At 36.2% G+C, this 24,176-nt stretch overlaps 2 protein-coding genes across 2 annotated transcripts; both read left to right on the top strand.

Annotated features, from left to right (window-relative positions):
• Nucleotides 1-678: 678 nt before the first annotated feature.
• LOC139188255 (nudix hydrolase 2-like) lies at nucleotides 679-8,582 on the top strand. The gene is made up of 3 exons (XM_070805488.1): nucleotides 679-763; nucleotides 1,029-1,166; nucleotides 8,032-8,582. The coding sequence occupies exons 1-3, from the start codon at nucleotides 722-724 to the stop codon at nucleotides 8,104-8,106; spliced, it is 255 nt and encodes an 84-aa protein (XP_070661589.1). The 5' UTR covers nucleotides 679-721; the 3' UTR covers nucleotides 8,107-8,582.
• Nucleotides 8,583-15,250: 6,668 nt separating this feature from the next.
• On the top strand, nucleotides 15,251-23,987 carry LOC103443062 (nudix hydrolase 2-like). Its single transcript, XM_029108063.2, has 8 exons — nucleotides 15,251-15,420; nucleotides 16,010-16,233; nucleotides 17,024-17,089; nucleotides 17,355-17,492; nucleotides 22,951-23,028; nucleotides 23,119-23,204; nucleotides 23,289-23,397; nucleotides 23,560-23,987. Exons 1-8 carry the CDS (start codon nucleotides 15,252-15,254, stop codon nucleotides 23,767-23,769), a joined length of 1,080 nt encoding a protein of 359 aa, XP_028963896.2. The 5' UTR covers nucleotide 15,251; the 3' UTR covers nucleotides 23,770-23,987.
• The last annotated feature ends 189 nt before the right edge of the window (nucleotides 23,988-24,176 follow it).

Genomic DNA, 24,176 nt, shown 5'->3' with positions numbered 1-24,176 from the left:
AAATTATTTGATTTCATACATAAGACTTCGATAAAATTATATTTAAAAAATACACTTTAAATTCAAAATAATTTAGAAATACAGAAAAACTAATTTATTTTATATCGAGGGAAGGAAACCAAGAAAACTCAGGGCTTACAAATAGATAGATGATGAGTTTTATTCTTCTTCTATCTGAAGTTTTAAACTTTTTGATGACCTGTCAAATGATTTGTAAATTTGGTCTACATATTACCCTTTGTTAAAGGTTAGACTTAAATTGGAATGAATGTTTAAAAAACGCAACCCACATAGCTAATAGCTAGTATTTAAAAAGAAATTAACAACCAAAAAGAAATTTGTGAAAATTGAAAAGAATAAACATGCGCATAGCATTTCGAACTCAGGACATTTCGTTAATTTTAAACAACAAAAAACATTGCTTCTAATTAAACTTCTTAATCATTTAGATAAATTTTATAAATTTATCTTATGAAAATAAATTTGTAAAAATTGGAACATGGTGTTTTGCCTCCTCATTAATTTCAAACAACAAAAACACCGGTGTTAGTTAAATTTCTTTGTTATTAACTAAATTTTATAAATTTATATTTTTATGAAAACATAAATAAGGCCCTGCCCTTCTTCGATCTCGTTAAATGTCTTGTGTTTCACATGATGTTGACGATGTGAAGGTTGTTTACTTTGTGTTTTGTAGGGAAAGAAGGGCGTTGGGATCAAAATGCCTGTCGAACGGTCAAATCTTGTTGATGCCGCAGTTAAGGTACAAGAGATCCTACCGGCCTAGCTGTTCTGAATTACCTCAAAGATATTCTTGATTAATTATTTGAAGCTGTTAGGAATATAACTTGTCTAGTAGTCTTATTGTTTTTATCAACTATCCTTTTCTCTTTTCAATGTTCTTGACAAAAGGTATTAGTATAATCGCACATTCCGGCACCAACACTCGGGCTGGCTGCATACTTAAGTTGAGCTGTTTTGTTCTCTGATGTCCGACAACACTCGGGCTTCTTTTGTTACTTGTGCAGGAAGGATTTAGGTACCACCATGCTGAATCAGATTACTTAATGCTTGTACGTTGGATTCCCGAAACTGATGATAGACTCCCTGCAAATGCTTCGCACAGAGTGGGCATTGGCGCTTTTGTCATGAACGGTAACAGAGAGGTATACCTACTGCACATGAATCTAGGCTCCCTTTTGTTCTGAACATATATGACATGTAAAAATGAAAATTTAAATTGTTGAGCAAAAATTGTACACAATATGTAAACAAATAATTCACTCAACACAATTTCATCCTCGTTTATTTCTTGAAGAGGGTTTTATTAATTCGAGTTCGACCCATTATAGGCTACGCGCCTATTAATTACAACCCTTCCTTTGGAAAAGGAATACCCTTTGATTCTAATATGAATAAATCGTAACTTGGGGATTTGGATGTTTATTTGATTTTTGTGATTGTACCTAGGTAGAACCCTAGATGCCTATGTACCCTCGTTGAGGGATCAATGTTAGGAGCATATTTATGCGCCTTAGTTAACTAGTTTTTATGCATTTTCGTTATGTTTTCTTAGTTTAAAGTAGTCTTTTAAGCTAGTTTCATGTGTTTTCATGTTTTAAGGGCATATTACATAAAATGATGCAATTTGGAGCCTTTTGGAGCAAAATGGAGCTTGGAATGGAAGTCACATACTTGGAGCCAAGGGAATGGACGAAAATGAAGATTTGATGATTTGAGGAGTCCTAGTTGAAGAAAGATTCCTAATCAACGAAGAAGTCCTAATTGAAGAAGGATTCCTAATCATCGGAGGAGTCATAGTCAAGGATGGATTCGTAGAAGAATGAAGATTCCTACTCAAACAAGATTTCCTACTTGAAGTAGGAAAGTTAAGCCTAAAAGTTTCCTATTTTGGGTTGATCTTTCCTAAACCTAGATGGCCTTGAGTTTTAGCAACATTAGAAGGTTCCTAAGTGTTGGAAGACACAAAGAAAGGTTCTAGAATATTTTCTTATTCATGCCGTGGGTTAGGGCTTATTTCCTCTTGGTTTTGGGCTTTCTAGAAGCCCTATCCTTATTCCCCTAAACCTGCCGCACCTATCCCCTTCTAGAATCAGTTTTCCTTGCTTTGCAAGGCTTTCTAGAAGCCTTATCTTGCATTCCCTAATCCAGCCGCACTATCTAGGCCTTTTTCCTATTGAATTCTGATTTTTAAGCCTTTTTCCTTGTGGATTTGGGTTATTCAAGTCCATATCTGATTTACCTAGGGTTTTAAGTGCCTATATATACTCATGAACCCCCTTGGCCGAATTCACCACCTCTCACATTCAAAAATCACGCCAGAAATCCATTCCACACCTTTGCCGTAGCCTTCCACCACCATACTCCCAATTTTCTACCAAAAACAACCCCTTGCCGCACCACCCATCAACCCTAGACCTTTCCATACCATTCCCCATCCATTATACACCATAAATACCACCCAAAACCTATTCTAAACTTCTCTGCCGCAGCAAAGAGGAAGGAGAAATCGTTGATGAGCTTGCTGCCAAGTTGGAGCGTTCTAGGTGTTTTCTTTCTTTGGATTTTAATTTCTAAATTTATGTCTCTTTGCTTTGCGAGTATGAGGAACTAAACCCCCCTTGGCTAGGGGGGGATTCAAAACCATGTTTATGCTTGCTATATGATTTGATTTCTTCTAATTGCGTTTCATAAGTTGTGAATTCAATTTACTTATCTATATGAATTAAAACTGGTTTGTGTATGTTGGTTAAGAGGGCCCGCTTAGTTTGCATGCATGAATTTGATGCTAGGATATAAGGGAATTTCAATTAATTGTTATGAACTTATATTCACAAGCAGTAAAGGTTGTTGATCACAATCGCGTTAAGTAAATTATTGGCATAAGTATCATGCGCTTTCATAGTTACGAGTGCCTCGTCAATGCTTATGATTTTCATAGAACTTAATGATCCTTGCTTGAATCTCTATTATGCGCTTTCATGTAGGGAACTTGTGGGGAATGCTTTGGGTTGTCGTATGCAATTCATCCAATTCAATAACTTAAGGAAAATCTGAGAGTTAATTTAAGCGGACCTAATTAACTTGGGGCGTTGAGAATTCATGGTTTATTGAGAAGCAATTGGAAATCGTTTTGTATGCAAGTGTGACATGTGTGGAGAAGAACCCCTTAGCTAGCCTTCCATCCATTCACTTTAACCAATTTCGTTTTAAAATATGTTTAGTTTAGTTACTTGTTTTGTTTTTAAATTCGTCCAAAATCAATCCCCCTTTACTTTGTTGAGTCATATTAGTTAGAAATCAATTTAGTTTGTGTTTTTAAGTGTCTTGAGTCAAGTTATAGCCAATTTTCGTCCTAATTCTTCCTTGGTGTCAGAAACTGCCCAGAAAGTGTTTTTAAGGCAGTTTTGAGTGTTTGTTTGCTGTTTTGAGTCTTTTGGTTTGTTTTGGTGTTTTAAAGTTTAGTTTTGCATTCTTTGAGTCTAGTTTAGTGTTTTAAACTTGTTTTTACGTATTTGAGTTAGTTTTCAAGTGATTTAGCAAGCCCTCCTAATCTCCGGCCTAGAACGATCCCTACTTACATACTTTGCTACAATTGATAAAAAGAGGGTTAAATTTGAGTGCTAGTTAATATCATATCAATCAAGTCACTCGTAGTTCCTTGGTATTTGGTACTTGTTTGGTTTTGATGCCTTGTTGCAGTTTTAGCTCGTGCGGGCGAGGACTTTAAGCCATTGGAGTGTTAATGCCTTGTGCAGTTTTAGCTCATGCGGTTGAAGAGCAACTGATGCCTTGTGCAATTTTAGCTCATGCAGACGAGGACTTTAAGCCGTTGGAGCGTTTCATTCGGCTTCATGCCATTTGAGATTTTTCTTCAACTTCATGCCTTTTGGGATTTGACGCGGCTTCATGCCATTTGAAATTTGATGTGGCTTTGTGCCATTTGTAACTTGAAACGGCTTTGTACCATTTGAAACGGCTTCGTGTCATTCGTAATTTGAACCGGCTCGCTTCTCTTTTATTCTTCGTAGAATTTGTAATTACTTGGTCAAAGTAACAGAAGTGAATTTAGTTTATATAAACCAGGGATTCGTCTCGATTTCATGGTTGCGTCTATAATTTGATATCAGACTGTCTACGTATCCTTAACGGAATCAAACCGGCGTAGTTCATAACTTGATTTCATGGTTGTGTCTGAAAATTGATATCAAACTGCCTACTTATTCTTAACGGAATCAAACCAGCGTAGTTCGTAATTTTTTTGAGATTCATCATGACTTTGTGTTCAAACTTGGCAAAATGAGAAGCCGATTGGATTTATTTAAAACTCATATATGACCTTCGGTAATGGCCTAATAGGCTTCGTGAAATAGGACTTTGATTTTCTTTACCTTAAGCAGCTCAGGACTTGAAGACATAAAGTGGGACTTGATGACTTGTCTTGCTACACTTCTTTTCTTCCTTCCCTTTTATTTATTTTAAGTTTGGAATCCAATAGACTTTTGAGAAGAATTAAATACAGCCACTTGTTTCTTTTCTTGAAGCCAAGTCTTTGAAATGACTTTTTTTATTTTATTTCCCTTTGGTTTCCACGTAAGCATCAATTCCCAATTATTTGAGAATTTTGTTCACAGCAAACTTCTTATCTCTTCCCCCTTTTTTATATCTTTCTTTTGAACTTTCAAATCCATTTAAACATGAGATTTTGAACCCATTTGACCCAAGTATGTCTCACAGCAAGCTTTACTCCTTTTTTTTATGTGACTTTAAAGGTTTCCAAGTTCCAATAGGACTTGTCTTTCAATTTCAACAACTTGACTTCTTCTCCACATGAGCAACATTCCCATGTGATGAGCCACTTTTCCTTCTTTTATTTGCCTACCTTTTCATTTACTTTTGTCTTCATATTCAATTAATGAGGCCACGCTCAGAATGCCCACGTGAGGAGTATGAAGGTGTGTTCTTTTATTTATTTTCTTTCCACTGTAGCTTCCATCCTCCTTTATTTCTTGAACAAAAGGCATAAAGGCAGCCACTGACATCATTTAGAGGTCTTTGCCTTGTTTCTTTAGAGCAACTCCACCCTTAGAGCCCTCCTCCTGGCAATCCACTATTGAATCCACTATTGAATCTACCATATTGAACAGTAACTGCCTTTAATGAATAATAACTGCCATTAATGAACAGTAATTACCTTTTGCATCTCCACCTTTGGAGCCCTTCCCCCTGGCAATAGGTAATAAAATATTAGTTTTTTTTTTGTTTGTTTAAATAATACAAAATAAAAAAAAACATGGAAATTGGGCTGCAGGCCCTCGGGCTGACATAAAAAAAATGTCTGGCCCTCGGGATGCAGGCCTGTCAATTCCCCACCCCTTTGTGCTTGGCTCCCACCCTCACTCGGGCTCTCCAAGGCTGGAGGGTTGTCCACCGGGCCTCGGGCCCTTTCCTGGTGCCTGTCCCCCGAGCAATCCACAAGGGTGGACTTGCTCTTACATTTAGTTTAGCCTCATTTTTAAATATGCTTTTGTTGAGACTTTTCTAATTGTAGGAAGAGATCATTTCCCTTTTTTTTATTTCATTATTGATGCTTGCTGTCAAACTTATGCGATGAACGAGATGCTTTCTTTCTTCTTTCTTTCTCTATTTTCCAATTTCTACTGTAGCTTTCTTTGTTTTGTTGTACGAAATTTAATGGGATCTTTAGAAAAGACATACAACAAAACAGCAGCTTTGGTCATTGGGATCACAGTGGAGTGCTTTGTTCATCTGTATCACTCTTTCACTTTTCATATTTGTACGAGAAGAAAATAAAAGAACGTCGATCAGTAGAGGTCACTCTCCTTTCATTTGCTGCAATCATCAGAGTCAATGGTTTATTTCCCCAAGTGAGTACTTCAAACAAAAAGGGCAGGATAACTCTCTTTTATGCTATTTGTGAAGATCTCGTAGTTGTTGGCTGGACTTTCTCCAGGACTTGTCACCAAGGAAGGAGCATAACACTCTCTATTGCAATAACAGAGGAATGTTACGGTCATCGCTGCTTGGCAGCTGTGTTGTCGCTTTGCACGGACTATTGTATCTTTGCTTGCCTTTAGCTCTTTCTTTCTTCATACTTTCGTCATTTGTGGGAGTGATGACGAAGCAATGGAAACACTATGTCTGTCCACTATCTTATAACCATCATCTGCGACTTGGTGCCCAGAACTTTTGAAGTTGTCCCTTGGTTATTTTTTTACGAACCAGGACTGCACGTCTTTGGCTACTCGAATGACGATTCCATGATCTTCTTCCTTACTGGGATTGAGTCTTTTCTTCCACTTCCAGTCCTCTTTCTCCAAGCGGTGACTGCAGTTTTTTTTTGTTATACGCTATGGCTGCGTCTTTGTCCCTCGTGATTTGCTTGCTGCTCCATGTTGCTTCGCCGCATCTTGGATACCTGGGACTGCCTTCCACTGCCATTGGTTGAGACGAAGGAGGAGGCTGTTGTCACTGGATTCACGAATGACGCTCCAATTGGGCAGAGATCTTTGGTTGGGCATCATACGTTGCAGGGTGTTGATGACGGCGAAGGGTTGTAGAGAAGTCGAAGGTGTCAGCAAAGGCTGTTGGTCCCTTCCTCCATTGACGCGACTTCCTTCGGGTTCTTCTAGTTTTATGCAACACGACATCACCAAACCCATCTCTTTCAAGTCGCATGATGCATAGATTTCTTTTGGAAGACCGCCACTATGCAACATTGCATCATCAAATCTATTTTCCTTAAGTTGCATAGTGCACGAACTCCATCTGGAAAATCACCGGAGACAACGGTTGGAGACGTGATTGCCACTTCTGTTTGGGTTTTTGTTTAACATTGATGGTTACTAGCATAAATTGTTGTTGCCGGCCAAGGTTTTTAACGACAATGTTTTCCTGCAAAATAAATTTACTGGAGAGAAAATGAAGAGAAAAGAAACATAGTTTTGTACCTTCTGATTGTTGCTTATAGTTTGCTTCTCAATTGCTTGTAATTTGCTTCTCAATCGCTGGTAATGGAATTACTTCATCTTCTCTTCCGCAGTACTTCGTTGCTTCTTTCCTCTCAATTTCTCTCACAATTTCTGCAGAGTCTCTCCTCCCTTTTTCTGTTGTCCTTTTGCTTTGGTTCGATGCTTTTTATAGGCGAACAGTGGACATGGCAGTTGAAGTTTAGTGGGATGCAATTTTCCTGGGGTGTGGAGATGCCGAGAGAAAACCATCTCTTGAGTGGAGAACATGGGAGTTTTAGAGGGTTCTAGATACACACGTTCTCTATACCCGGTTGCCATGTAGATGACAAATTCCTTCAGACTTGGCATGCGTTGAGGTCCATGTGTACGGGTGTAGAGTTATTTTTTCCTCTCTTTATTTCTTATATATATTATATAAATATAGTATATATAAGAATATATACACACACATAATGTGAGCCTTATTTATAGTCAGTCCATATTTTGGACTTTATTTATCTTGAAGTCTCCCCATTTTTAGTAAGACTTTGCTAATATATTTTGTTTGTGAAAATATATAGCTCAACACAAATTTTTAACATTTTGCTTTCGTGGTTCTGTTTAACGAGACAATAGTGGAAAATTTCTAACTTTTTTCGCTCTGAAACCTGCTATTTAAAAGAGATTTTCAAGCCCTGAATTGGTCCTTTTATGTACTTTACAGTGTTGGTTATTAGCTTTTAGATTAGATAACCAGAGAGATAGAGTAATGATATTCATAGTAATCGAAAACTTAAAAGGAAAATTTCTTTTAATATACATGCTAGATGCATATTGCGTTCGTATTTGCATAGTAATCGAAAACTTAAAAGGAAAATAGGATTGGCTGTCATGTTTCTGATAAAGCACTTGTAGTTCACTTTGACATCATTTTAAGTAGTTCTGTAAGTTTCTTATGTTGAAGTCTGTTCCTACGACATTGTGTTTGCATTGCCGCATTCTATATATCTTTGCCTACTAAAATTGTTCGCTCGGGTAGGTGCTTGTGGTTCTGGAGTTAAGTGGCAGATTCAGCAATAAAACACAATGGTATATTACACAAAAGGATATATGAAGTTCTTATAATTACAAATGAACATTAATATATTTAACACTCAATTGTTGAACTTCCAAGAGTGTTCTCAAGTATTGAAACCTGATCTTTGACAATGCTTTGGTAAAGATGTCAACAACTTGCTCATCTGTTCAGCAATAGACTAGGTTAACTTCTTTTTCTTCAACATCATTCAATATGTTAGATTTAGAAAATGTAACTGAAAAAGATTAAGTTATATATATACACCTTAAAAGTTTTTGTTTGTTGGGTGCATTCTCTTTCATTTATCTTCCTTCCCTCCCCTCGATCCCCTCTACCCTTCTAATGCAAATAGTAGTTAAACTTGAAAACAGATCCAAAACAAAACCAAGTGTTAGTTCCCGCGTGTGACGTTGAAAGCCCTTTTATTATTTCAAAGTTGATCTTATACTATCTGCTTTTGACATTTTAAAGTAACCAAATTATTGAAGAAAGTTAGGGTTGCACCAACCTCTTATAAGCTCATGCAAGGTCTCTCCTCATATTAATATGGAACTCATTCTCAACATGCCCCCTCACGTGTGGCGAATTCTTGAGCCTAACACGTGGACAACACAGCGGGGTGACATGAAACACATATGGCCGTTTGGCTTCACAGGTGGGACAACTTGCTCTAATACCTTGAAGAAAGTTGGAGTTCCACCATAAAATCAATTGGCAATATGGGGAGTAGCCCAACCTCTTATAAGCTTATGCAAAGTCCTTCCTTCCATCAATGTGAGACTCTTTCTCAACAATTATCATCTCAACAAAATGTTAAATAACCAGATGTGGACCTTCTTTCTATAATATTTCAAGCTCAATATGCATCAGTGTGTCCCTCCACAAGAAAATGATTTATGTTTCATGAACATAAACCCTTGCATTTGGAGTTGCCTTCAAGTGTCGAAGAATTCAATTTAGGACATTTATCTGATCTTCACTAGGAGCATGCTCAACATGCTCACCACACTCACATCTCATATTGCAATGTCAGGTCATGTGTGTGACAAAGTAAATTAACTACCCTCCAACTTATGGTACCGCTCTTTGTTTGTTGGAATGTGATTGGGATATTCTCCTATATGTTTATTAATCTACAGAATTGGAACATTTGCAGGCTAGCAATTGAGGATTTTAGTTTTTTATTTTACAAGTCTACTAGATATTTCCTTTGTAATAGAAATAGAACCTGCTTAAATCGAGCCACACCTTCCTCTTACATATCTTAAATTTAATGACAATTTTAGTTTCTGATTATAATAAAAGTTGGAAATGCTTGTGTTTTGTCATGAAAAAAAAAAAACCTACTTGTCTTCCCACTTACTATTAACATATCTTCACTTTACATACATCATAATTCGACACTGTTTATTCTCTTTATTATCGTCTAAAAACCATACATACAAAACATCATTCAATTCGAAGATCTTTTAACTATTCATATGCGTAATAAATAATAAACAGTTCATTATAATGATGCTACTTGTTACCAAAATCGTTAATTGGTTTGCCATGAATGAATGATTAAAAGATCTCTGAATTGAAGGACTTTTTGCATATATGATTATGATAAAGAGAATAAACGGTTCTGATTATGATGTTCATATGGTGAAGATGTGAAGATACGTTAATCGTAAATGAGGGACAAGTAAGTTCTTCCATGGGGTGAACACAAATAGTATCCAAAATGTTGGAACTTTGTTGAGTATTTCAAAATACAAATTCATTGCAACCGTTTCTTTTCCTCCCATTCACTATGCTATATTATTGTGTTTTATTTGATATTATTGCATGATCGTTATCTCTTATAGTCTTATTTCTAGCTAGCCAACTCATTTCATTCATATTATAATTGAGAGTTAAATGAGGGAGTTATACATTGTGAAGTGCCATCTTGATTAACCCATTAATTGGGTAATTATGTAGTCTAACGTTTTAGACCATTTGTTTTCAAATAAATATATTTTCATCTATTCCTTTCCAAAATAAAAAAGAAAAAGCCGTTGAAGCCATCCTTTTATCCATTATTGAATCATCACTCTTCAAAGTGATATATCCTTCAAGTTTTACATACCAAAGGAAAGAATCGAGTTGTTTACTCAATCCAAGTATTGCGTGTGTATGCTTACGAGGATCGTAGGTTGTTGTATGATGGAGGGTAAGGCGCTATAACCTGTTACACCAAGATATTGTCTTATATGAGCAAAATCAATTCTTAGGGACAATGAATTTACACACCTCAACCTAAAATCTTGTTCTAATCAGTGATCGATGAAGAGAATTATCTACTTACAAGCGATAAGTATTTTATCATATTTGGTTTATTATATTGGATTTGGATCCTCTCCTGAGCTTAAGGAGAGGATCCTCCTGACCAACATATATGGGCCGTTGGATGAAAATCCAACGGCTATAATTATTATAACTTTAAAGGGACCTCCTGTTTGTAGCTGTTGGATTTTCATCCAACGGTCCATATATGTTGGTCAGGATGATTCTCTCCATTAGCTCAGGAGAGGATCCAAATCCTATTATATTTAATAAATTGTGGTGATAAAATTGTGATATACTAATATTAATTTTATGTGATTTGTTGTAGGAGAAATAGCATCCGAATCGCCAATATTTCCATCACAAAAAACTTTATGGCAACACTTATGTCCCCCACTTGAGAGATAGCTCATTCTCCCACTTACAAATAATCTTTCATTGTAGAAATTTCATAATCATAATTGTTCAATTTCTTAATCTTCATTTGAAGATTTTTTGTGGAGATGTTTTGTAAATGAAGATTAAGAAATTGAAATATTCCAATTATAATATTTATCTATTTGTAAATGGGAAAATAATCTCACCCCAAAAAAGAGAACACAAGTATTATTCTTCACAACACAAACCCAGAAAAATATGGGGATGGGTGATGAGTCATTGAGTGGTGACAAAAAAGAAATGAAAAAGAAAACCAAATAAGGAGATGATGAAACCAATAAAATGCCGATCTCGATCACTTGAAAACTTAGAAGTCATATGAGTCGTTTCCAAGTAAACATCTCTAGCTAGCCTTCAAGAGTCTACCATTAGCTAGTCTACAAGAGTTTACCATTAGTTAGCCGACAAGTAAACATCTCTAGTTGTTGTTACTTGTTGGCATTTCGTACCAGCCAATTGTTCTTTGTTGAAGTCCAGCTATTAAGGCCAAATTTGCCTTGTCCCACAGATAAGGCATCACCAATTAGTAATTAACACTCATGTTCTTGTCAAGATATATACTTAAAGTGACATTAAGAAAATATAGAAATTGCATTCATAATTCAATAATACAAAGGACCAACACAAGGGTTACATCAATAGCATCCAAAAATCTAGAGTTTCTCCGGCCACAGTAACAAAGGGCTAAAGCCCCATCGAAACCCGAAATTACGTACTCCTTTGATGGACAACAATTACTCGTCCCTTCTCCTTCTTACGTCCAAGATGCCACCATTGGATAAACAAAAGAATCTGCAGAAGCAGACTTGTTAATCGCAAAACCATTCCTTGGATTGCAGCAAGGCAGAGCACTTATCCATAGGAAGTCGATTATTGTACATCCGTATGATTGAAACAGTCGAGCTACCTAATAGGTTTAATTCTGTGTTTATCACGCTAACTTCTATCGGCGTAAGTATTTTCATTCGATCAGTCATCAATCGATTATCACCAGAAATATTCTAGTCATGCTCAGCCTGCATTCGAGTCTTACAACTTGTTTTCTGACCATTTACAGTACTTATTTTTGGTTGCACAAACAAAATGTAGATTATGCCAACAAAAATGTAATTTTGAGATATGATACAAACGTCCCTACTTTGCCTCTAATATTTTACAAACACTAAGCCATTTATAAAGTTTGGAAGAAAAAAAAAGTTACATTATACATGTTCAATTTCCATACACTAGCCTTCATGCATGTGCTTACGGGCATGCATAATGCATTTTTTGAATCACGGCATGTTACGCGTGACTTACATGTTTTAAATGTATTTATATGCGTAAATTGACAAAAGAAAAGTCAAATATTTGAAGTAAATGAATAATCTTAGATCATGCTAGAAGAAACCCTATCATAAATCAATTAACGCAACTGAATCTACATAATAAAATTGGTTTCTATTGAATTTATAGTAAGAATAGAGAAAATAATATTTAATAAACAATTAATTGAATCACATTTTTGCTAGCTTATTGTGAGGTTATCCCATCCCATCCCCCTTAGTGTAGATAATATCGTTTGTTAAAAAAAAACAAATAAACAACTAATTGAATCTTAGCCCATTGTGAGGCTAAGTTCACCCCCTCTCCCTTAGTGTAGATAATATCATTTATTCAAAAATAAAAATAATCTTCTGACAACTAATTTAATCACATTATTATTCGCGTGCGAAAGACCTTTTTTTATAACCGGCATTACAACCTCTTAAGATGAAAATTGCATAAGAAATTTTATTTGAACCCATATAACTTATTTTTACACCCAACTTAAATTTTAAATGTTAATTGTATATGGGCGGCTGGAGCAATTGAGGGTTTTTTGCTATTATTTATGAAACCAGAATTTATAATTATAAGTCGGCAACCTATTGCACGCCTTTTAAATCAAAGATTAAGGATACAATTATATACTTGTATTATCTTTAAGATATATCGTAGCAACCATCTATCCTACTTTTGTTGAGATGCCTAGAATGATATAAGGTAACTCTTGCAACCGAATTGTTACTGAGTCATTGATCTTTGGTTTGGTTAGTTAATTCACAATTCAAACGACAAAGGGAAACACATAGTTGATTGGTTTATATTTCCATGTCAATATATATAAACGTTTATGCTCATTTCTTCATTTTATACTATAGGAGTCAACTAATAATTAATTCTCAAGAAATTTCTGAAACATATCCATACAAATTTATAATAGAAATTCACATATATCTATCAAAATTCATATAAGATGGTAAAATTTATTAAAATTCTTTGAAATTTGTCACTTAAAAATATTTATTAAAATTCTCTAAAATACAGATTAATATCGTTTAATTTTATACTAATTAATGAAGATTTTTACATTGAATGCCAACTGTTTCACCAATTGTATTTTTACAACATATTCACGCAAGTTTCAAGAGAACAATGAGCAGATGCCTCCCCTTTGCCATGAGAAATTTTTCCATATACCAGGCAAATATGCTGACCTAGAGTTCCACAAATAAACATTTGACACCTGTATAATTTATTCTTTTAAATTAAAAAAATTCCAATTGTTTCACAATAACTAAGATATCAGAAGACCACGAGCCTGACGCCGCCGAACCACCCACACCCACCAGTCTCATCGGCCGGCGATTTTTCAGGCGTCATTATCCCTTTTCTCCATTCGACTCTCTTTCTTTCCTTTCCTCTCTTTCTCTCTCACTCTTACTTACACATGGAACCCAGAGATTCTTACTTCCGCATGGAACCCAGAGATTGTCGACGGTGATTCCAATTCAGATCGGCTGTAGTCAATCTCGATCTTTCAGCCGGAGATTGCCGGCATCACGTTTGTTCTTATTCTGTAGCAAGAAAGAAGAAATAATAAGGGGAAGAGAGAAACAGAAAGAAAGAGAAAGGGAGAGAGAGGTGACGGGAAGGGGGGCGGGGGATGGGGATGGGAAAGGGTGCTGACAGCTTGCCTTTTTTTTATAATTATTTTAATTATTTTCTGAAATGAATACAAGGCATCACGTTTGTTCTTATTTTAGAGCAAGAAAGAAGAAATAATAAGGGGAAGAGAGAAACAAAAAGAAAGAGAGAGAGAGAGAGGTGGGACAACTAGGATGGACAACGGTTACGGTGGATGAGTAACCGTGGTTATTTATCCATAACCGTTTATACTTATACTCGCATAACTGTTTACCCGTTTGGTAATTGTCTAAACGGTTATACATATGCTCATAACTATTTATAAACGATTAATCATACACATAACCGCATACCCATTTAACCGTAACCATTTAATACTTATTTACCCATTTATCTTTTTTAACCCATTTATCTTTTTTCTTAGAGAAAAAATAAAACAAAAAAATCAACCAAATCGGTAATATTTTCATAAAGTTTAAACTGGTTATAATAACAAAAAGTTCCCCACATAAGACATTCATTCAAAACAAACTAAGGAGTTACGTACACCAAAGTTTATATTCATGATACCGATTATGAGAATGATATCATGAATATATTACCGATTTAGTTGAAATGTTGTAATATATTCATGATACCGATTTAGAATTTTGATTGGCATCTTGAGGCTATCATTCATTTTTTAACCTTAAAAGTAAATTCCTGGAACAGATATTTGTGCACATTCGAGTAGCATCTGTCAAATATTTGGATGAATGTCTTATATGGCTTGTTGTAATATTGAAATGTTTCTATATGCAATATATCTTCAAAATTCTATACAACTAATTCAGTAAAATATTCATGATACCTTTCTCATTTCTCAGGAAGTTACGTACACCGTTTATATTAACATTATGTTATTATAAATCAGTAATGAAAATTCTAAACAAAACAAACTAGGGACTTACGTACACCAAAGTTTAAACCGGGTAAGAAAAATTTTCCCCACACAAAAGCCTTCCCCGGTTCCTCTTCCTCACCAAATTTTACATATATAAAATAAATGGTTAAACGGTTACCCATTTATTCCAAGAAGTTACGTACATCGTTTATGTTAACTTTATGTTATAAATCGGTAATTCAAAATTCTAAACAAAACAAACAAGGGAGTTATGTACACTAAAGTTTAAACCGGGTAGGAAAAATATTCCCCACACGAAAGCCTTCCCAAGTTTCCCTTCCTCACCAAATTTTATATATATTAAATAAATAGGTAAACGGTTACCTGTTTATAACCGCGGTTAATACCTATAACCACCAATTTAAATTTTACGAGTAAACGGTTATACCCATAACCATTTATTTATCTAAACGGTTACCCATAATCATAACCGTGAAGTTTAAATGAGCACGGTATTTTGCCCATCCTTGAGAACAGACGAAACAAACCTTCTCCAACTGACACGCGTTTTTTTATATGTATACACACGCGTTTTATATATATGTTGATGCAGAGGTTGAGAGCCACCACCAAGCTTTTGCCATATCTTTCTTCTGCAGACAAAGGTTCTTCTGCGTCTTCTGTTGTTGCTCATCATCATTCTTTAACAAAAAGGCCTTGCTTTGGAACTCTTTCACCTTCTTCACCATCCTTGCCTGGCTTTCACAAAGGTGGGCTTCAAGTTTATTTTTATATTCTTTTATTCGAGCAATATTAAATTATGTAAACATCTGTGATTTAATATTTTAGTAGATAGGGTATAGGAATTCTACTCATGCATCTGAGTTTGAAACTGCTCTTACCGTTATCGTAATAGTTTTGGATTTTCCCTCCCTTAATAATAGTAAGGGTTTTATGATTTTATCCCAAATGATCCATGAAATTGACCAACTCTATCTGGTCTATGAAATTGAAAATCGATCAATGTAACTTGAAAATGAATGTCACAATTCAACGTGGTACTTTCATTAAAAGTTTTGCGGAATTGTTACGGAATAACTGTATTGATTTGTGACACCAATTTTTAGGTTACATTGATCGATTCTTAATTTCAAAAACTATTTATGATCAAAATTCTAATAATAATTAAAATAAAAAAATCATGTTAACGTAATCACATGGAACTGTCAAATAATGGAGTGACTACTTATTCGTCATCCTCTGTTTTCTAGCAATTGAAACGCATGAGTTTTATTTCTGAGGAATTGTAGTGGTTGGTCGAAATAAATGTTGAAGTGTGACTTTCGCTTATTCCTTCAGATTCAAAAGATAAAGTTCCACACTTGATTCAAGCCATGTCGGTTTCAACGAATTCATCCTCCGTTGCACAACAAGCTGTGCCTGAAAATGAAGTCGAACAGGTTGAGTTGCTTGCTGCAGTTGATAATTCATATGGAGGAGTTGTTGTGGACGTGACCGAACCTATGGATTCTGCGGTTTTCACTTCCTTGCTTCAGGCTTCCATATCGCAATGGAGGCAAAAGGTTTGTATTCGTTGCTTTTCTTTTCTTCAGGCTGATCCTGAGATTTTTTAGGCCCGGGCAATGCAACAAAAAAATGACTATTTATTTTCACACATAAGACTTCAATAAAATTATACTTAACAAAACACTTCAAATTCAAAATAATTTAGAAACACAGAAAATCTAATTTATTTTGTATCAAGAGAAGGAAATAAAAAAAACTCAGGGCTTACAAGTAAATAGATGATGAATTTTGTTCTTCTTTTATCTGAACTTTTAAACTCTTTGATGACATGTCATGTGATTTGCAGATTTGGTCTACACGTTACTCTTTGTTGAAGGTTAGACTTGAATTGGAATGAATGTTTAAAAATTGCAACCCACGTAGCTACTAGCTAGTATTTAAAAAGAAATTAACAACCAAACAGAAATTTGTGAAAATTGAAAAGGAATAAACACGCACATAGCATTTTGAACTCAGGACATTTTGTTAATTTTAAACAAACAAGTAATATTACTTCTAATTAAACTTCTTGATCATTTAGCCAAATTTTATAAATTTATACTTACGAAAAGAAATTTGTAAAAATTGGAAATTAAATAAGCAAACATGGTGTGTTGAACCTAAACCTCCTCATTAATTTCAAACAAAAACACCAGTTTTAGTTAAATTTCCTTGTTATTAACTAAATTTTATAAATTTATACTTTTATGAAAACATAAATAAGGCCCTGCCCTTCTTCGATCTCGTTAAATGTCTTGTGTTTCACTTGATGCTGACGATGAAGGTTGTTTACTTTGTGTTTTGTAGGGGAAGAAGGGCGTTTGGATCAAATTGCCTATCGAACGGTCAAATCTTGTTGATGCCGTAGTTACGGTACAAGAGATTCTACTGGCCTAGCTCTGCTGAATTACCTCAATGATATTCTTGATTAATTATTTGAAGCTGTTAGGAATGTAACTTGTCTAGTAGTCTTATTGTTTTTATCAACTATCCTTTTCTCTTTTCAATGTTCTTGACAAAAGGTATTAGTATAATCGCACGATCCGGCACCAACACTCGGGCTGGCTGCATACTTAAGTATAGCTGTTTTGTTCTCTGATGTCCGACAACACTCGGGCTTCTTTTGTTACTTGTGCAGGAAGGATTTAGGTACCACCATGCTGAATCAGATTACTTAATGCTTGTACGTTGGATTCCCGAAACTGATGATAGACTCCCTGCAAATGCTTCGCACAGAGTGGGCATTGGCGCTTTTGTCATGAACGGTAACAGAGAGGTATACCTTCTGCACATGAATCTAGGCTCCCTTTTGTTCTGAACATATATGACATGTAAAAATGAAAGTTCAAATTTTTAACATTTTGCTTTCGTGGTTCTGTTTAACGAGAAAATAGTGAAAAGTTTCTAACATTGTTCGCTCTACCTGCTATTTAAAAGAGATTTTCAAGCCATGAATTGGTCCTTTTATGTACTTTACAGTGGTGGTTATTATTGGAGTATAAATGTATTTGCTGTGGTAGTTTCATTATAACAAAGTGTAGGATCTAATGTAAACCTTTGGATCATATTCCAATTGGTATTTAGATTAGATTAGATTAGAATGAGTCATAGCTCATGACATGTGCAAGCATCTTACATGATGACTTAGAAATGAATGGTTGTGATGGATTTGTAATGTTGTGAGTGAGTAAAGTTGTTTCTTACTCCTCCAACGTTAAATCATGCTTGTTGAGCTCTTTGCTTTAAGAACAAGTTGAATACACTGAAATCTTGAAGAAAGCTTTGCTCTCTGTGTGTGTGTGCATTTTACTGTTCCATTGAATCTACCAGAAAATCAAACACTAATATGGCCTCAGAGCCAGGTTGGATCTCAATCTGGGCGTGAATCTGTGACAAGGGTTGCAGCTAAGGAACTCGACAGAGAATCGAGTTTGCTGCGATTGAAGAACAATCTGAAAATCACTGGGTAACTCGATAACAAGTCTAATATGGCTGGATCGAGTGGTGCTGATCTTCGAGCACCGATTTTCAATGGGGAAAACTTTGATTTCTGGCAGATAAAGATGAAGACTATTTTCAGATCTCACGATCTGTGGGATATGGTTGAAACGGGGTATAATCCTCCGGTGAAGAAAGAAGACGAAGAACTCACTGCCGCTGAGCTAAAGCAGCTGAAGGAGAACATGATCAAGTAAGCTAAGGCTCTCGGGATTATTCAAGGTTCTGTGTCCGATGAAATTTTCCCACGAATCGCTATTCTGGAAACAGCAAAAGAAGCCTGGGATATACTGAAGCAAGAGTTTATTGGAGATAAACAGGTGAGATCTGTGAAACTTCAAAGCTTAAGACGTGATTTTGAATATACTCGAATGGGTGAACATGAATTATTTTCTGTGTATCTTGTGCGTTTGTTTGATCTCATTACGCAAATGAAAAGTTATGGTGAGAGTATTGGAAATCAAAGAATAGTGCAGAAATTATTGATTAGTCTTCCTAGATCCTATGATAGTATTGTAGCTGTGATTGAGAATACACGGGATTTGGAGACAGTTGATGTGCAGGATGTAGTTGCCACTCTAAAGGGGTTTGAGCAAAGAATTGAGAGACACTCTGAAAATAGTACGGAAAAAGCCTTTGCTAGTTTAAGTATAGCTCCCAGGAAGAACAATTACAATGGCAATCAAAGTTTTAAACCCACAAAGAACTGGCAGACAAAGAGTAGGAAATGGGATAACAAATCTGTGCATCATCAAGGAAAATTTACTGGACCTTCTGATAATGTCAAGAATGCTTGTAAGTACTGTGATAAACTTCATTTTGGAGAGTGTTGGTTCAAGGGAAAACCAAGGTGCCATAACTGTGATAAGCCAGGGCATTTTGTTAAGGATTGCAGGTCAAAGAAGGTTACTCAACAGGCCAATTATGTCAAACAAGTGGAGAACAATCCAACCATGTTCTATGTGTGTATGGCTGCTGCAGTGAAGAAGGGAGAAGATGTTTGGTATGTTGATAGTGGCTGCAGTAATCACATGACAGGAAGAGAAGATTTACTGGAGAACATTGATAGAAGTGTTACTGCCAAAGTTGAGATGGGCACAGGGGAGTTGGTTAATGTAGTTGGAAAAGGAGAGTTAATGGTTGCAACTAAGCAAGGCAAACGGTACATCAAGGAGATCATGTTAGTACCTGGTTTAAAGGAGAATCTATTGAGCGTGGGACAAATGATGGAGCATGGATATTATCTTGTGTTTGGGGGAATTGAAGTCAGAATTTATGAAGACTTTACATGCTCTAATCTGGTTGTTAAAATTCCTATGAAGGGAAATCGAAGCTTTCCTTTGAAGTTGCAACCAGGAATACAAATGGCTATGAGGGCAGGTGTTAAACAAGCAGCTGAGATATGGCATAGAAGACTCGGGCATCTAAATATGAAAGCTCTCATGCAACTTCAAGAGCAGGACATGGTGACTGGTTTACCTGAGCTCAGAATGAATTCCACAGTATGTGAGGGATGTGCTATTGGAAAACATTCTAGAGATGCTTTTCCTAAAGAAACAAATTGGAGAGCTGCACTACCATTGGAGTTAATACATACTGATATATGTGGACCAATGCAAACACTTACCAAAGCTGGAAACAAGTATTTCATCACTTTCACAGACGATTGTACCAGAATGGGATGGGTCTATTTTCTGAGAAACAAGTCTGAAGCATTTGGCATATTTAAAAGGTTCAAGGCAACTGTTGAATTACAAAGTGGATTCAAAGTGAAGAAATTAAGGAGTGACAGGGGAGTGGAGTATACTTCTCTGGAATTCTCTCAGTATTGTGAAGATCTTGGCCTAGAAAGACAACTCACAGTGGCCTATTCTCCTCAACAGAATGGTGTTGCTGAGAGAAGAAATAGGACCATTGTAGAAATGGCTAAATGCATGATGTTGGAGAAAGGGATTCCATTTGAATTTTGGGCAGAAGCAGTTAACACTGCAGTCTACATTCTCAATAGATGTCCTACCAAGGTGTTGCATAAGAAGACTCCATTTGAAGCTTACAGTGGAAGAAAGCCTGGAGTAAAACACTTAAAAGTGTTTGGATCCTTATGTTATGCACAGGTTCCATCACAGATAAGGCAGAAACTGGATGCAACAAGTGTAATGTGCATATTTCTTGGCTATGGAACGTGTGAAAAGGGTTACAGGTTGTTGAATCCTAAAACTAACAAGGTTGTTATTTCTAGAGATGTAATCTTTGATGAGAACTCTTGTTGGGATTGGAAATCTGGTAATAAGAAGACTATGTCCATCTCAGTTCCAAGTGATGTTGATGGAAGCAAAGAGAATGAGGCTGAAGCTGTTGAAGATGATGCAGTATTTGAATGCACAGAATTACTACAGGAACAACATGAGCAAGTTATTGCTTCTTCTTCGAGACAAGAAGAGCAAATGGATCATACCAATTCACAAATGTATGATCATACTCCATTAAGGTTCAGAAGCTTAAATGAAGTTTATGAAAGGTGCAATTTCTGTGTGATAGAACCTGAATGTTTTGAAGAAGCATCAGGAGATGAGGCTTGGAGAAAAGCTATGTCCACAGAGATTGAGATGATCGAAAAGAATGACACATGGGAGTTGGTCAAAAGGCCATTTGATAAACCTGTAATTGGTGTAAAATGGGTTTACAAAACAAAACTTAATCTGGATGGTTCAGTGCAGAAGAACAAGGCACGGCTAGTGGCTAAGGGTTATTCTCAAAAGCCCGGAGTGGACTTCAACGAGACCTTTGCACCTGTGGCAAGGCTTGACACCATTAGAACTCTAATTGCATTGGCAGCTCAAAAGGAATGGAAGTTGTTTCAATTGGATGTTAAGTCTGCATTCCTAAATGGTACACTGCATGAGGAAGTATATGTGGATCAACCACAGGGATTTGAAGTTCAAGGACAAGAAGATAAGGTCTACAAGTTGAAAAAGGCTTTATACGGTCTGAAACAAGCTCCCAGAGCTTGGTATGATGAGATAGACAATTATTTCAATCGATCTGGTTTTGAGAAAAGTCAAAGTGAAGCTACTTTGTATACAAAGTTCAGTGATGCAAGTGTGCTTATTGTATCTCTGTATGTAGATGACATTATCTACACAGGGAATTCTGATGAAATGATTCAAGAATTTAAGAAGGATATGATGAAGCAATATGAGATGTCAGATCTGGGATTGTTACATCACTTCCTTGGTCTGGGCATAATTCAAACAGATAAGAGTATATTTATTCATCAGAAGAAATATGCCAAGTCACTACTTGAGAAATTTGGATTGAAAGAATGTAAAGCGGTAAAAACACCACTTGCAGTTGATGACAAGTTATCTAAGGAAGATGGAAGTGAGGATGCTGATGAAAGTTTGTACAGGACAGTGGTTGGTAGTCTGTTATACCTGACAGCTACTAGACCTGATCTAATGTATGCATCATGTTTGCTGGCAAGGTTCATGCACAAACCTACTAGGAAACACATGGGGACAGCTAAAAGAGTCTTGAGATATGTGCAAGGCACATTGGATTTTGGAATTGAATATGTGAAAGGAAAAGCTGCTGTGTTGATAGGCTACTGTGATAGTGATTGGGCAGGAAGCTTGGATGACATGAAGAGCACCTCAGGCTATGCATTTAGTTTAGGTTCAGGAGTGTTTTCTTGGGCTTCTGTTAAACAATGCAGTGTGGCTTTATCTACTGCAGAGGCCGAGTATGTAAGTGCTGCAGAAGCTACAACACAAGCAATGTGGTTGAGGTTTGTTTTATCTGATTTTGGAGAAGAGCAAGTGGAGGCTACACCTTTGTTGTGTGACAACACTTCTGCCATAGCCATGTCTAAGAATCCAGTGTTTCATCATAAAACCAGGCATATTAATCGGAGGTATCATTTCATAAGAGATGCCATTCAAGACGGGACAATTGAACTGCATTATTGCAGCACAGAGGAGCAATTGGCAGACATCTTTACCAAGGCTCTTCCTAAGGATCGATTCGAATACTTGAGAACTGCTCTTGGTGTGAAATCAGCAAAACATTTAGAAGGGAGTATTGGAGTATAAATGTATTTGCTGTGGTAGTTTCATTATAACAAAGTGTAGGATCTAATGTAAACCTTTGGATCATATTCCAATTGGTATTTAGATTAGATTAGATTAGAATGAGTCATAGCTCATGACATGTGCAAGCATCTTACATGATGACTTAGAAATGAATGGTTGTGATGGATTTGTAATGTTGTGAGTGAGTAAAGTTGTTTCTTACTCCTCCAACGTTAAATCATGCTTGTTGAGCTCTTTGCTTTAAGAACAAGTTGAATACACTGAAATCTTGAAGAAAGCTCTGCTCTCTGTGTGTGTGTGCATTTTACTGTTCCATTGAATCTACCAGAAAATCAAACACTAATAGTTATTAGCTTTTAGATTAGATAACCAGAGAGATAGAGTAATGATATTCATAGTAATTGAAAACTTAAAAGGAAAATTTCTTTTAATATGCATGACAGATGCATATTGGGTTCGTGTTTGCATGGACAATTTAACAGTTCTAAATCAGAAAATAGGATTGGCTGTCATGTTTCTGATAAAGCACTTGTAGTTCACCTTGACATAGTTCTGTAAGTTTCTTATGTTGAAGTCTGTTCCTACAACATCATGTTTGCATTGCCGCAATCTATCTTTGCCTACTAAAATTGTTCGCTCGGGTAGGTGCTTGTGGTTCAGGAGTTAAGTGGCAGATTCAGCAATACAGATGTGTGGAAGATGCCAACTGGGGTTGTCAATGAAGTGAGTAAAAACACCAGCACAACTATAGCAAATTCATAATAATATTCAAATACTTTATCATCATGGATTAAAATTTTTATCCATCGACAGGGTGAGGATATCTGCGAAGCTGCTGTTAGAGAGGTTAAAGAAGAGACAGGAATTGATACAGAGTTCGTGGAGGTTTTAGCATTTAGGTAAGAAACTTGCCTTCGGATTAAATAAGTGTTGTATATACTTCTACAGAAGCCCCGCTTTGTATTCTCTCCATCTCTCTACAGGCAAAGCCACAAGTCATTCTTTCAAAAGTCAGATTTGTTCATTGTTTGCATGTTGACCCCAACATCGTTCGACATCCAATTGCAGAACTTGGAGGTTAAGGCAGCCCAGGTAATTTCCCGGGACAGAAAAAATCCCCCAGAGAGTATAATCGTTAATCTTGTTTAAACTATTTAGTGGTAGAGGATGTGACCAAGTCTTCCAAGTGTTACAAGGTATCATTAACGTGATTCAAAACTATTCTAATATGTTATTCTGGGAATTTTTTTTCAGTGGATGCCATATGCGGACTATGCAGCTCAACCCTTTGTTAAGGAAAACAAACTCTTTGACAATATAGCAAAAATATGCTTGGCAAAATCGGACAGGGACTATGTCGGTTTTACTACGCTGGCTACAACTACATCCTCTGGAAAAAGTTGCCACCTGTACTATAACAGCCGGGATATGGGAAACCTACTGGCTACCGGTGATCCTCAGTAGAAACGTTGACCTCTAGTCTGATAATATGCCAAAATAGAGTTAATTTCTTGATATATTCATCTCCCAATCGGAGGATTTATATAGGAATACAAGCAATGATGATCAGGTATGAAACCAGTCCAAGAAGTTATAAAAAACTGCTATGAAACTACTGCCTATATCTAAATTTACTGCTTACAACTACTGTATTAAGTACAGTGGATTTCTGCTTACAACTACTCTATCAAGTACAATGGATTTCATGTCTGATTTCCTAATTCTTTAGTCAACAATGGTTGCTTCAGTTAACACGCCCCCTCAAGTTGGTGTATAAATATCTCGAATGCCCAACTTGTTGAGTGAAAGATGAAAAATCCTACTTGACACTGCCTTCATTATAATATCTGCTAGCTGGTCATCACTCTTCA

This window comes from Malus domestica, chromosome 09, assembly GCF_042453785.1.
Source record: "Malus domestica chromosome 09, GDT2T_hap1".
Lineage (NCBI taxonomy): Eukaryota > Viridiplantae > Streptophyta > Magnoliopsida > Rosales > Rosaceae > Malus > Malus domestica.
The sequence above is the reverse complement of the archived record's forward strand: the minus strand, read 5'-3'. Positions and strand labels throughout refer to the sequence as shown.

Bases quoted from the DNA above. Each gene is read 5' to 3' on its own strand.
- LOC139188255 (XM_070805488.1), top strand. From the start codon at position 722: ATGCCTGTCGAACGGTCAAATCTTGTTGATGCCGCAGTTAAG. The intron at 764-1,028 runs GTACAAGAGATC...TTACTTGTGCAG, and splicing joins TTGTTGATGCCGCAGTTAAG to GAAGGATTTAGGTACCACCA. The intron at 1,167-8,031 runs GTATACCTACTG...TCGCTCGGGTAG, and splicing joins TCATGAACGGTAACAGAGAG to GTGCTTGTGGTTCTGGAGTT.
- LOC103443062 (XM_029108063.2), top strand. From the start codon at position 15,252: ATGTTGATGCAGAGGTTGAGAGCCACCACCAAGCTTTTGCCATATCTT. The intron at 16,234-17,023 runs GTTTGTATTCGT...TGTGTTTTGTAG, and splicing joins TATCGCAATGGAGGCAAAAG to GGGAAGAAGGGCGTTTGGAT. The intron at 17,090-17,354 runs GTACAAGAGATT...TTACTTGTGCAG, and splicing joins TTGTTGATGCCGTAGTTACG to GAAGGATTTAGGTACCACCA.